The 13,760-nt window shown below is 48.7% G+C and overlaps 1 protein-coding gene across 5 annotated transcripts; it reads left to right on the plus strand.

The window, feature by feature from the left end:
• Positions 1 to 2: 2 nt before the first annotated feature.
• LOC105699112 (ubiquitin carboxyl-terminal hydrolase 47) lies at positions 3 to 9,385 on the plus strand. Of its 5 annotated transcripts, none has more exons than XM_012423855.2 (18): positions 3 to 515; positions 1,433 to 1,514; positions 2,073 to 2,282; positions 2,354 to 2,642; positions 2,748 to 2,926; positions 3,020 to 3,194; positions 3,257 to 3,378; positions 3,462 to 3,655; positions 3,739 to 3,953; positions 4,053 to 4,279; positions 4,371 to 4,538; positions 4,617 to 4,992; positions 5,068 to 5,436; positions 5,528 to 6,001; positions 6,074 to 6,330; positions 6,433 to 6,801; positions 6,885 to 7,060; positions 7,148 to 9,385. In XM_012423855.2, the coding sequence occupies exons 3-18, from the start codon at positions 2,076 to 2,078 to the stop codon at positions 7,296 to 7,298; spliced, it is 3,948 nt and encodes a 1,315-aa protein (XP_012279278.1). In that variant the 5' UTR covers positions 3 to 515; positions 1,433 to 1,514; positions 2,073 to 2,075; the 3' UTR covers positions 7,299 to 9,385. The 5 variants fall into 5 exon arrangements, 4 of the variants coding, with proteins under 4 accessions (XP_012279278.1, XP_012279277.1, XP_012279280.1 ...); XM_012423854.2 differs by having other exon boundaries at positions 3 to 484; XM_012423857.2 differs by lacking the exon at positions 3 to 515 and adding an exon at positions 536 to 624.
• The last annotated feature ends 4,375 nt before the right edge of the window (positions 9,386 to 13,760 follow it).

Here is a 13,760-nt window from a genome sequence, read left to right on the forward strand (position 1 = left end):
TCAGGCGATAAAATGAAGTACTCCCTTTACGATTCCGGGCCGAGAGGATTTACCTCGACAGCAAACGTCATTCACAAAAATATTTGTCAGTTGCAAACATAAATGCAACTTAATACATAGATAGGAAGGTAACTAGGTTATGCGTTTATGCTGCACTTAACGGCGTAAAAAAAGGAATTATCCTAGGATTCGCGAAGGAATGATTCGATTGGTTGAGAGTGACTGGAGATGGATTCGGATTGGCGGGGCATTGGAATTATTGGAAACTCTTCATAATACACATCCGTCTACGATTTCATTAACGGCGATAGTGGCGATCTCTGATATAGTGAAAATGGCGTCGCGGGATAGTAGTTCAACTTTTCGCCTACGTGTGCCGCATTTCGTGGCGAGCAGTGGCGAGCACCCATAGAAAGGTGGCGCAAAAGGTGGAAAAGATGGCGACGGCGTAGAGGTGATTGTTACGCGTGTGTCAGTGAATTCGGTAAGGGATTTTAAAAACCCACGTGAACGCGGTAGGTCCTTCAATATGAAATCGAACCGCTTGATGTATGGGTCGGTTATATTTGCGACGCGTATCACGAGATTTTCACGAATTCACCGTGCTTCGGCGAGCAATCCGAGGTGAAAGAGTCGCGCGACTTCAAAACTCGCGTTTGCTCCGTCCAGCCATTTTACGAAGCCCCTTTTATAAACATCGCAATCGGTGGCGCGTTTCGTGGGGAATTCGGTCCGATCTTTGCGCTTATCATTTTGAACTGGTATTTGACACTTTGCGGGAGATACAAACGACCGCAGGTGCAACTTTACCAGCACTTCGAAGTACCCAAAGAGTGATGAATTCGCATCGATGTAAAGTGTAGCCAGCGCGCGGATTGTCTGTTTTAGCACTGAAACGAATTCCGATCCTCTGAGTCTCGTAACTCTGCGATGCTCGTTCGTATTTCCACTCTTATTTTGTAAATGGTCTGGTGCTTCGATGCCCTTTTTAGGTTACGACGAATGTGGGTCATTTGCTGGAGAATTGTTACGGTTTTGGAACCTGCGTTCTCTGGGTCTAGTCACTTCCTGAAACTCCTTGGAATGTCGTATTCAAGGACAGATTTTTTATTTTGTCTATCGATGTGGGGTATTAGTGGGACATCTGCATTGAAAACGTTATTAATGTAAAAGTTTGGTTAAGTCGTTAGATCATAGCTTAGCTAACTTTATATACCTTGATTATGATTCAAGCTTTGAGGTATGATCATTGGTATAATGATATTGCTGAAACTCTTGTATTTTAATTTATGGTCATTGTAACTAATTATCTCATTCAGTACCATAAAAACTGTGGTATTCCCATTCATCAAACGATAGTTTCGTAGGTTTATAATCAATAACATTCTGCTGGATTTCTTATCATTTTAGAATTAAATGCTTTATTTTTCAGATTGGAGTCCAGTGCATACAAGGATTGAATCGGTTTTTTTAACATCAATTTATTCTAGAAAGGAAGGAAAAACAATAAAGCAGTAAGTAAGCTCTGAAAAATGAGGAAATAAAATTGAATTGTTATTTGCGGGCTGTAAGATGGTGACCAGTGCGATGACTTAAGCTTTCACTCTGGTATAAGAAGCTCTTTGGGTCGGTCTGAGTCTTAAATAGTATTGGCAGTGACCTGTGGAGAATGTTTAGTGCCTTTATAAATCTGGCTAACTCATATTTATTTTGTCATCCATAAAAAGTATGACGCAATGTTAATAATATCGTTGTGATTAAGTAATTGTAAAATTGGTAAAGAATAATGCGTATTTAGGAGAGTATAAGAAAGAGTAAAGTCCCTAGAAAGAAGGGGAAAAGAGGGGTTGAGCTCAGCGAGGAGAGCCACTTTCCGAATCTTGGTTTAGACTATCTAAATATAGCCACAGGCTGTATAGACTTTCCATCCTATGCCGTGCTACAGAGAACAGCATCCTGCCTCGTTCTCTTGATTCGCCATGGCAAGCTGCCAAATTTCCCTCAAGCCTCCTAAAAATTGTCAATAATTTTTGATTGGCATAAATTAACAATTATCTACTCTTGTTTTACAGACAATGGTGTGTATGGCCAGTGAAAGCAGCGTGCCCTGCATAATTACCGACCTCAGCAACAAGGCCAAAAAAAAGATAGAGAAGATAAAAAAAGAAATAATGCTATATCCATCGATGAAAGTCGCTGATATTTTTCAGCACGTTGTAATGCAGTATTCGTATCTACCAGATGACTTTTTCTTAATAATGAGGGGTACCGAAAAAGGACCGGTCAGTATATAAATAACTGCAACACTGACAACATGCAGCAGTTTGTAATGCATGTTTTTTTTGTTCAATAGGTGGAATTGGATGAAGTAAAGGACAAAACACTACAAGATATTGGAGTAGATTTTTCTGGCAATACGAGCTATGGAATGTTCATCATGGATGTTTTGGGAACTGCATTGCCTACATCTAGACCTGCGGTAACAGGCCCAGAAGCTGAAGATGATCTTATGTTGGGCACTTCGGCAAGTCCTACTTCATTGCATCAAACTCACTATGACTGCCCTCTAGCTGATGTAGACACGATGGACGAATCCGGGGATTTCAAATTCCTTCAGAGAAGTGTCAGTAAACGTGAAACGAGTACGTTTATTACAATCACGTGAATTTTTTTTAATTGCTGCACTTGTAGCTCCTGATCTATTCTTTGACACTTTTTTTTTAAGAGATCGTATTAAAAATTTTCAGATTACGTGGGCCTGGTTAATCAAGCTATGACGTGCTACCTAAATAGTTTACTGCAAACATTGTACATGACTCCAGAATTCAGAAATGCTCTATACAACTGGGAGTACGTTGAAAGTTCAGAAAAGGACGAAGCTAAGAGCATGCCTTACCAAATGCAGAAGTTATTCCTGAATTTGCAAGTAATACAGAAATTATTTGCTCTCACAGAAATCTAATTGCAGGCTAGAGTCTTGAGTTTGGGATATACTGAGAGCATTGTTTCCTTTTAACAGACATCGACAAAGTCAGCTATCGAAACAACGTCATTGACGAAAAGCTTTGGCTGGGACTCTACCGAAGCATGGCAGCAACACGACATTCAAGAACTGTGTCGGGTGATGTTCGATGCATTAGAGCAAAAATTTAAGAACACAGAACAAGCGGATCTCATCAACAGGCTGTACGAAGGTAAAGCTACCGTAGATCTATTAAGGGTAAGCAACCGAATAATAATATTTGGATATTAACAGGGAAGATGATAGACTACGTAAAATGTTTGGAGTGTGGTACTGAAAAATCTAGGGAGGATACTTTCCTTGACATCCCTCTACCACTAAGGCCTTTTGGTAGCTCCGTAGCTTACAACAGTGTGGTAAAGTGCCTTGACATATAACGTTCCATAAATATTTTCAACAATTACTTGGACACAGCACGCTAATTGACGATTCCCTGTAGGAGGAAGCCCTCAGAGCGTTTGTTCAACCAGAAACTCTCGACGGTAATAATCAGTACTTCTGCGAGAAATGCAACAAAAAATGTGACGCCCACAAGGGCTTGAAATTCACCAAGTTCCCTTATCTATTGACTCTCCACCTGAAGCGTTTCGACTTCGACTACAATACCTTCCACAGAATCAAACTCAACGACAAGTAAGTCCACTCGGTATTTTTAAAACAACTTCCCGTTTTTAACAATTAAATTGTGCGCAGCGATTGATGTATTCCTTCGGCAGGGTGACATTTCCTGATATCCTGAATTTAAACTCCTTCATCACATCATCGACGAGCCTGGAGTCACCTGGAGGTGACGAAGACATGGGCTTAGGCGTTAAATGCGACGATAGTTCAACCACCGATAGTGGAACCTTAGACGACGAATGTCCTCCTTGTGAAAATAGCATGTCTAACGGCAATCACTCGATTGGTCACGATCAGGACGACGATGAAGGTATCTTGTGTCCTATCCGTATTTTTATTTTATTATTATTTTTTTTTAATAGAATTAAAATAGAAATCGAATATCCACGTAATGCGGCTGTCACCTTAGGAATAGACATGAGCAATGGTGGTCCGTCCACGTCTACCTGCACCACTCACAGTTACGAAAGTGAAAAGAATCGTGGAAATCGCTCCGGCGGACAGGGTCCCTATAATTACGAGCTCTTCTCGATCATGATACACAGCGGCAGCGCTAGTGGAGGTCATTACTATGCTTACATTAAAGACTTCAAGACTCAAGAGTGGCTGTGCTTTAACGATCAGAGCGTTACTTGGGTGAGGATTAGGAATATCTATCAAGCGGGAGTTTCGAGGACAGAAGAGGAAGAGGAAGCACTTGTATGAGATTTTTTTCCTCTCCTTGCAGATCACTCACGACGACATTCAGAAGACTTATGGAGGCGGGCCTGTAAGGGCGTATTACAGCGGTGCTTATAGCAGCAGCACCAACGCGTACATGTTGATGTATCGGCAAATCGATCAGTGTCGTAACGCCCTGCCGATGCAGGCAAAAGACTTCCCGAAACATATTCAAGTAAATGCGGAACCCTCGGAGCGGTCCACGGACCTGGACTCTGATTTCTGTTAACTGCAACCAATTACTAATTTTTAGGAACTCCTAAAGAAGATGAAGGACAACGAGGAGTACGACCGGAGGAATCGAGAGAAGCATACGACGATGTACAAAATGAACGTCTATTGTCGTCACCCGCGAGATGGTAAAATGGTAGACGTCAAGTTCCACGTGTGGACCCACACGTGGGCTGCGGCCACGGAGAAGGCCTACAAGAAACTCGACCTGGAGGATGTAGTCAGCCTGGACCGTTGCAGACTGGTCGCTTATAATCACGCCAACGATCTGATAGAGTGTAGTCTGGACGGTATGGAGGACTTCATGGTCGACGAGATCTGCGGCAACCACTTCCGCTCCGAATATCTCCTCGAGATCAGGAAGAAGGACGAGAAGTTCGAAAAGTACACGCTGGGCGGTGAGTTCGTTAACGAGAAACTCTGAAAATTAGGCGAGGTTTGAGGTGAAACGGTCCCTTGTTGGGTTTCGACAGGAGTCGCGACCAAGGTGTTCGTCGTGGACGTCGCCAAGAAGGAAGTGGTCGACGAGGCGATCAGCGTGCGTGGCTTCTTCCTGCAAACGGTGAGGGAGTACAAGGAACAGGTCGGCAAGGTCGTCAACATGGATCCGAAGCAGATGAAGATGGTGCTGCTGAGATGCTCGAGCTACCAGGCGGTGCTAATCGACAAGGACGACAACACCCTGGAGGACGAGCACATTCAGAATCGCGACAAGGTGTTCGTTGCCACGGCTTTCGACGTCGATCCCACGAAGCCCTTCCTCGAGTCGACACTTCACAATATTGCCATAAACTTTAACTACGTGATATCGGTGCATGTCGTTCTACCGGACACAAGTGAGGGTAAGCTCTTCGGGTCGAATGAGGTAGAAGCGTTTGCTTTAAGATTAATCACTCGGCCCTGCCACCTAATGTGACATTATCGAACCCGTAGAAACCTTGAAAGACCTGAACATACCACCGCTGGAGACGAACGAGGAGGAGGAGAGGGACAAGGAAAAGGAACCGGATAACGAGAACGAAAAGAAGAAGGACAAGGAGCCGGAAAGCGAGGTGTTGGCCAATTGCGGCCCCACTAAAATAACCATCACCGTGCCACCTAGCGCAATCGTTAAGGCCACTTTACCTACGAAAGACGCGAAGAGTGCCGAGGAAACAGTCCCGAGGAATCCCAGCCCACAACCCGTGGATAACGAGGAGTGGAGGGAATGGATGGGACCGGAACAAAGCAACAGCGAGGACAGCAGTCTCAGCGATAGCGACAGGACTCTTGTGGGAGATGCTCCGGACACCGAGAATCCTCACACAATGGCGCTGACCCCTGAAACCATCTTCTACAGTCCGGAGGCCTCTCAGCCCGAGGTTTTCTATTTCAAGGCCATCCCGTACACGGATAACGGCCAAAAGCGTAAGAAGACGAGCTAGGATGCGTTATTCGGCTTACAGGAACGACCCTAACGTTCGATTTGATTTTCCTCAGTGCTGAGGGTACTGGTCGACAAGAGGATGCAGCTGAACACGTTGAAGAAGTGCCTGGAACCGTTCGTCGGGGTCTCGTCCAAGTACTTCAAGGTCTACTTTCAGTCGAACGAGTATGACGGGTGGGAGTGCGACCACTTTAATAGCTGCATAGCCTTCTGCGAGGACGCGGAAAGGATCCTCCTGAAGCTCGGCAAGCCGCTGCGAAACGGAGACTTCAAAGTCGATATCTACCAATTGTTCGTCGACAGACTCGAGGTTCGGACCGTTCACTGCTAAGATAATTCCCCTTTGACGTGCGTTTATTAATTTTCTTTCTGTTTTTGTCGACACTGAGACGTCACTCTTAACGTTTTGCAGCCGTTCAAATTCCTTTACGAATGGATCGGCTCGAAGGAAACGACCGGGGCTCAGGCGAAGAAGGAAATCCTGGCCGATCTGAAGAAACAGTTCAACATAGATATACCTTACGAGAGGTGTCGACTGAGAAAGAAGAAGAACAAGACGATGTCGCAGGTCTTCCTGGCCGATCAGAAGCTCGAGGACCTGATGAACCTCACGTATCCGCCGAGCGACTTGGTCGTGCAGGAACTACCCGACGTGGACACCGTCACCAGCCCCGAACAGATAGTCATGTTCGTGCGGAGGTGGTCGTACTGGAAGACGCAGCTTGGCCCGTACCAGGAGATCGTCCTGGAAGAGAAGTCCATAGAGAGTCTGAAGGAGGCGGTAATTTATCCTCGATTTTCGCGAAAACCCTCGACATAGACCGAACGGCTTTTGACTCGTTTCCTTGGACGTTTCCTCCACAGATGTCCGCGATAACGGATATACCGCCCCAGTACCTCGAGATCGCGAAGGCGAAGAGGTCATTGCCCTGCATAATCGCTACGAGGAAGATACACGAGGCCCTCCCGTGGTATCTACAGAGCACGGTGAAGAAACTGTGGCTCATGCACCTGGAGAACGGTTACGTCCTGTTTTACAGGTGCGTGGACGTGGGCGAGGAAGAGAGGAGACCCTGTCGCTTGACCTTCCTTTGGGGGAGAGATAACATATTTCTCGTCCTTTTCAGGGATTCCAGGGAAGAGCCGAAGCCAATCAGCGTCGACGACCTGACGGAGATCGGCAACAAGGAGGGCTCTTCTTGCCTGACCCTGTCCTCGCTCTCCGGGTACAGCCCACGGCGGGAGAAGGCCCTGAAGATACACCTCGACACCAAATGATTCGGTCACCTAGATCCGATTAGCTTGGAACCACCCTGCCGATAAGCAGCCGTAACGTTCACTTAGGTAACAAAATCGTTTGACGAGATAACAAATTCGATACCCTCGGAGCCTAGGTAAAAGACGCGGTACGAATGCCAAGCCCGTTCACATCACGACGATACGGAGGCGCGGCGACGATTAACCCTTTCGATGCCAGTCCACCACCGAAACGATTAGAGACCACACTTTGTTACCGATATACAGCACGAATCGCTTGTCAGTCGGCTGCGCTTTCCCCTCTGTCACCCCCGGCGCCATTATCCCGTTTCTCTCATCCGAGCGTCGAAGGAGGAAGGGGAAAAAGGAAGACGCCCAAGAGGCCGGAGGCGAAGGCACACCCCGAAGAACCAACAGCGAAGGGCTACATGACCAAAGAGGCATTCAAGGTTTCCTGGCTGGAAGGCTCGACCGGAATCACGCCTTGGATACGCGGCTCTAGGATTAAGTGCGAGGCAATTTCGAGATGGGCCCTTCGGTGTTCGACGTCGCGCTCCCCGATCGGTCCCTCGGCCGAGGGTGCGGTTCGTGCAGGCGGTCCGGCGATGCCACGGTGTAAATTCGCGGGAAAGAAAAAGAAAAAAAAAAATATATCGAAAACCTAGGAAAATTTATTCGATATCCTTGCACGGTATCGCACCCGCGGAACGTATCCGTTTCACGTATCGTAACCCATTGAAAAACCCCACCCGTCCCGAACGGCCGTTCCTCGAGTAGGGACGCGACGGGTCGAATATCTCGACTAGTTAGCGCACCTGTCGGTACGAATAAAATGCGAATTACTGTAGCAAGTGCGAGAATGTCTTATATACTCGTACCGAGGTATCAGCCGCGCGTTACTCGTCCACTCTAGGCGTTACTCGAGTCGCTTAACTCGCCACCTCGCCGCAGACTTTGCTCTTGTATAAGAACCTATTCTTTATTTCTTTCGGCGATTCCTCGTCTCGCGTCCAGACTCGGATTCGCGTTTTTTCATCCGAGTTAGGGCTATGTCAAGGCACTCGACTCGTCGCGTCGCTATTAAGGAACGCCGCGCCGTTTCAAATCGTGTTTTTCGCAGAGCTGGACAGAATCTCTCTTCGGATGTATTAACCTGGTGTCCCGCGGTTTCGCCCAGCTCTGCCTCCATGTCAATCCCCCGTGTCCCTCCGGTTTTCTCGCAGGAATTCTCCCGAGATAATGGCTTCTTTAACCGGCCGAGGTACCGCCGACTCGCTGTGCTCATTACGTGCCTCGAAACCTCGGAAACGGGCGCCGTTACATTTAGAACGGGTCTGGCCCTTGCATTTATATTACATCGGCTATTCGACTCGGCATTTCTTATTGATTCCATTTAATCGAGAGCGCGGAAACGGGAGGGTTTAACGGAAATTATCGGACCCTCGTGTTGAATGTAGTTTTACAACGGAAGTCGCCACGCGAGATCCTCCTGCGAGAAGCGAACCCCCTCGGATCCTCGGTTCTTCTTTCCTTTCCGGTTTTTCTAGTGACCCCCTTATGCGCGATCCGCAATAAACTTACCCTATTATTATTATTATTATTATTATTATTATTATTACTACTATTGTCATTATCATTATTATATATCGTATTTGTACATTATATTTATTGCACGTTTGTTATACGAAGGCCGAAGCCTGGATCGAATGCCGGCCTTCCCTAGGTTGATTCGATTTCCTCGTGGGAATGTTTTAAGGCTGCAGGTCCACATTGTGCTCGAATTGGCCCTTTTGGATGCGTTTACTTATTGCTGTTTTCTTTTACTTAATCGCTGAAAGTTTAAGGAGGGAAATCCAATTGGAAGCCGATGGTTGGTCGCGAAACGGTGGTCGCTCGCTACGAACACCGGCTTTCCGTGACTAGCGTTTACACAATGTCGACGAGCCAATTCTCCCTTTCTTTCTCCCCTCTTTCTCTCTTACCTTTCTATGTTTATCTATCTCCCCCCCCCCCTCTGTCTCTCTCTCTCTCTCTCTGTATCATACACTGTAGTTATGAAACAAATTATATTTATAATAATTAACAACGGAATTATTGGACTGATGGAACATGTCTTCATTATTGCGCTCGCGTTGGCTCGGCATAACCTCACTTTCGTGTCCCTTTCGAGGATTCGACACTGTAAAATAGGAAGATTGGTTAATGGAAGGTCGATTAACTTTAATGTTTGGAGTAATTATCGGTATGTTGGGAGATGGAGGGTAATCGAAATGTTGGCGGAGGGAAGTTTAAGTTTTCCCGCGCTTGGAAGGTTGGTCGGGCGTGCGGGCCAGTCTATTGTGTCATCGTTCGGTAGTCGGTCGGAGACCAGGTCGTCTCTCTCTCGCACGTGTTTCAGCAATGAGTGCGAGAGAGACGCTCTTATGCGAGAATGACTCGTGGTCTCTCGACTTCTCCCTTTCCTCGGCCCTGAGATATATTTCAAAGGACTAAACAGGGGAAAGGATTGTCGCCATCTCGCGGAGAGCCTCTCAAACTGTTGGATAAGATTAGCACTAATTGCAAATACTTTCCCCGTGAACCCATGTGTAACGTTGGTAATGCTTGTGTACCTGAGTGCTTGTACTTCTTGTAATATATGTGAATAAATAAATCCAACAACTCGTTCCCTTTGACGCGTTTACTTCGGCGTAACTCGACGTGATTTCTGTGTTGTCGGTGCATGGTAACGGGGGGAATAAAGGGTTCAGGTTTAGGACTTGTGCCACCTCTTTTCTCTTTCTATATCCCTGTTGCCGAGCTCGAGTCCGGCCGAATTTCCGAGCGATCAGCAACGACGCTTCGTGCCACCTCCCCGGGTGTTCTGGGTTCCTGGTTGAGGGCTGAATTTTCGCCCGAATTCCTAAATTCAAGGATGTCAGCAATGTCAGGGTCCGCATTGCCGGCTCGACGTCAGCCTCTCTGGCGAAAATCGAACCCGTTGACGGGAACGCAGAAGGACGAAGAAGTGGCACGAAGCGGTCCCCTCGTTAGCGCGGATCCTAACCTAATAGTCACACTATCGATAAAGTAGTGATCGACTTTACGGGAATGAAAATCCAGCTCGGTAACAGGGATATAGAACGAGAACAGAGGTGGCACGAACGTCACCTCGTTAGCACGGAACTTCACCTCAAAGTTTATCATTGTTATGTTAATGGTAAGGTAGAGATTGACTTAAGGGGGCGAAAAGCGAGCCCCGTGGCAGGGATAAAGGACGAGCGAGGAGGTGGCACAGGGTCCTCATCCTGGATACTCGGTTATCGAGAAACGGAGAGGTACAGAGAAATCATCGAGGATTCCGAAGCGAATTCCGGAAGATCCTGTTAGTTCGGATAAGCGAAACGAGCTATGGAGGGTAAATGAGTCAATCGGAGCGAGCACCCCGGCGAACGGATCTTCCGCTTATGGTACGTCCCAGTTAAGTAAACGGGAAAAAAAGGCTCGCTTCCGCGAGAGATAGGCGCGATATCGTCTTGCCTTTTTTTTTTCTTCTTTCCGAGCACGTCGCCGACGGTTTCGGAGAACGGTGAAAGCAAAAGCGGAAACGGGGTACAACGCACGGAGACAATCCTGGGAGAAGTTCGCCTCGCGGTATCTCTCGCCATTTTGTCGCCGCGCTCGGTCGGGCGGACGCCGCCGATCTCGGGGGCCCACAACGCGTTATTACTCCGATTGCGACGCCTTTCTTGCACGGCCATTATCCCCGTAGAAAGTACCCGCGATCCTCGCCGTTCAGGCGAAAAATCGAGCGATACGCCGGCGCGGAGAACCGAGGAGAAACTCTCAAATATCCGGACACGTAGCGCAAGCCGCTTCCGGGTGGTTTCGCGGCGGCCATCTTGGATGCGCCGAAAGGCCCGGAGGAAGACGCCCAGTCTCCTTTCTTTCTCTCTCGATATTTCGGAAACAGCGGGGAAAAAGAGGTCACCTGGCATCGGTCGAACCGAGTTTCTGGCCGATAACCGAGCGCACTCGCCCTGGTTCGCCGATTCTTGGAGAAAGCGTCCTCGCGTCTCGCAGGCGTCGCTCGGAAATTCGCCCGGCGTCGCTCGCTTACATTGCCACGACGATTGTTAGGAGAGCAATACCGTCGCCGGTTCGCCGAAACCACGGGACGGACGTCCGAAGGCGATGGACGCGTCGCGATAAAGCTCGTGCCACATACTCGCCCGTGGAAACCGTGACCTAGAAGACCCCGAAGAGGGTCACCTCGACGCGTGTCTAATTCTCCTCCTACAAGTCCGAGGATAGTTATATCTAACTGCCGGGGACTTTGCGATCGTCCCTAGCGAGTGGCTAGGTCATTTCCTCCCGTGGAAGATGCCGGAGGAATAATTAGAGGCCCCGAAAGAAGGCGAAACCGCGAGGCGCGCGATCCAAGATGGCGGCTCCCAGGGAAGGGACGCCGAGCGCAAATTCCCGCGGTTTTTAAGTAAATCCCAACGCGTAGCTGCTTTCGAGAGGTCGATTATTGTTAATCGGCGTGCACGGGATCGTCCGATGAGTCCTCGGGCCCCCAAGAGCCGTTAATTTCTCCGGGACGAGCGAAATATCGCGCCGCCGCTCTCGCGGAGAGAAAGCCGATGACGAAGAGGCGGACAACCTCGTCGATCCGACATTCCCGGGGTCGAAATCATTCCCCGGGGCGTCGGGAAGTCGGAAGTGCGACGCCTCGGGCCTCGGGATACCGGAAACGCGATGTCCAGCCCAGCTTATCGTCCAGAATTGCTGATTTTAATCGTCCGAATCGATCGAACCGCTCCATCGACTCGGCCGACTGCAATGGCTCTCCGTCAAGCGGTACGAGAAAAACGGAGAGGGGAGGAATTTAAGAGAGATCACAAGCACAGGGGAAACCTTCGAATTATCCACCGGAGGTAAACACGGCGACTCGTTAACTATTCTCGGTGAAAGTCGCGCCGAAGCCGAGAGGTCTGATACGGCGTCGCGATAGTCCTGCCCTTGCCGCGACCCGGTCGCCATTTTGTCGCGACTCCGACCACTAAACATTATCCCAGGCCCTTACGACCGCGTTTCCTCGTGTCAACTCCACTTTTCCCCGCGAAAGAGAAACCCGCTAATTGAATTAGGAAAGGGCTCGGTGACTTTCCCTGGCTGAACTAAACTGGCCGCGTAATTACACGGTCTCTTTCCGGCTAATAAATCGAGACGCCTCGACACTTGTACCCTGCGATTAGACCCGATCACCGGTACTCCACATATCTTACGCCCATACAGAACTACCGCCTATTACGGTATCGAACTGCTTGATTTTCATTTCCCACGGGGAAATACGCAGAATCGTCCAGTGATTTTAAAATCCGCTCGGTTAAGTCGAGCTCTTTTCCATTATATCCACGTATGTTACATCCGTACCGACTTATCGCAGCGTATTTATCGTTACGTGTGAACGCCCCTTTATACGTTAAACGAATTGTCAGGGCGTGGAGAGGGACCATTATCGATAAGTCGGCCGAAAGTCTCGACTGTGTCGTCGAGGTATACCGGCCGCCTCCCTGACCTACATACCTTGGCCGTGGCGCGACATAATCCGTAGAACGAGTCATACGAGTACGAGATAAGCTCGTGAGAAAACACGGTAAGACTGGAAAAAAAAAGAAAAAAATAGAAACCGTGCCTTGCTGCCAGTCAAGAGCGATTACAATGGTTCTCGAGAATGACTGGAAGCTTCGAAAGTCGAGATGACGCGAGCGACTCGATGATGGCTTCTCGCGTCATCGCCTGTGCAGCTCGGGGAGCGTCGAAGTCTCCGCGGCGCGTCGACCTCTCCTCGCGTTTTTACCTCTTTTTCTCGATTTTCCCCCCCGTCCCGGTTGCGCAATCGACTCGTTAGTTTTATTATCACCTCCGAGGGTATAGATATGGGTACAAGACCGCACATTTGGCGCGTCAGAGAGCCGAGAACCTCGAAGAGGGACGCGTAACGCGGGTTAATGGCCCTCAAGTGACGCCGTTAGGCGATCGGCTGACCATATCGGCGACATCGGGCCGATTTACATGCACCTCGGCGACCTGGCCTCGAATCTTTTCGGGTCGCCGATCGCGAGCGGAGCTGCGCCGCCGATTGCTCCTTAAAGTCCTAAGTGCATCTTGGATGAGATCAATGGATGGTCTTGAAAAGAGGTCCTTTAGATTTCTGCGGATGTAGGGGATTTTCCTATCGGTCGTCGCCGTTCCCACGCCCTTGTCCCAGAAATCCCAGGAAGGTCTTCCGTCGCGAGTGATCCCATTACTCTCTTCAGCGTGCAAATTAATAGTCACGCTACGTCGAAGTAATGTCGGGGTCGGTCCCAGCACTCCTGGTTCTTTTCCCCGGTCCATCGGCGATCGGCCTGGGGAACGTGTTTTCTTCCCTGGCTCGCGTTTCTGCGGCCAAGGCGCGTTTAAACCAGTGCGTGAGAAACGCACCTCCGTGGACAT

This window comes from Orussus abietinus, unplaced genomic scaffold (assembly GCF_000612105.2).
Source record: "Orussus abietinus isolate OABI.00-Male unplaced genomic scaffold, Oabi_2.0 scaffold3, whole genome shotgun sequence".
Classification (NCBI taxonomy): Eukaryota; Metazoa; Arthropoda; class Insecta; order Hymenoptera; family Orussidae; genus Orussus; species Orussus abietinus.

Coding starts and splice junctions, on each gene's coding strand:
- LOC105699112 (XM_012423855.2), top strand. CDS start 2,076: ATGGTGTGTATGGCCAGTGAAAGCAGCGTGCCCTGCATAATTACCGAC. Junction 2,283..2,353: donor GGGGTACCGAAAAAGGACCG/GTCAGTATATAA, acceptor TTTGTTCAATAG/GTGGAATTGGATGAAGTAAA. Junction 2,927..3,019: donor AGTTATTCCTGAATTTGCAA/GTAATACAGAAA, acceptor TCCTTTTAACAG/ACATCGACAAAGTCAGCTAT.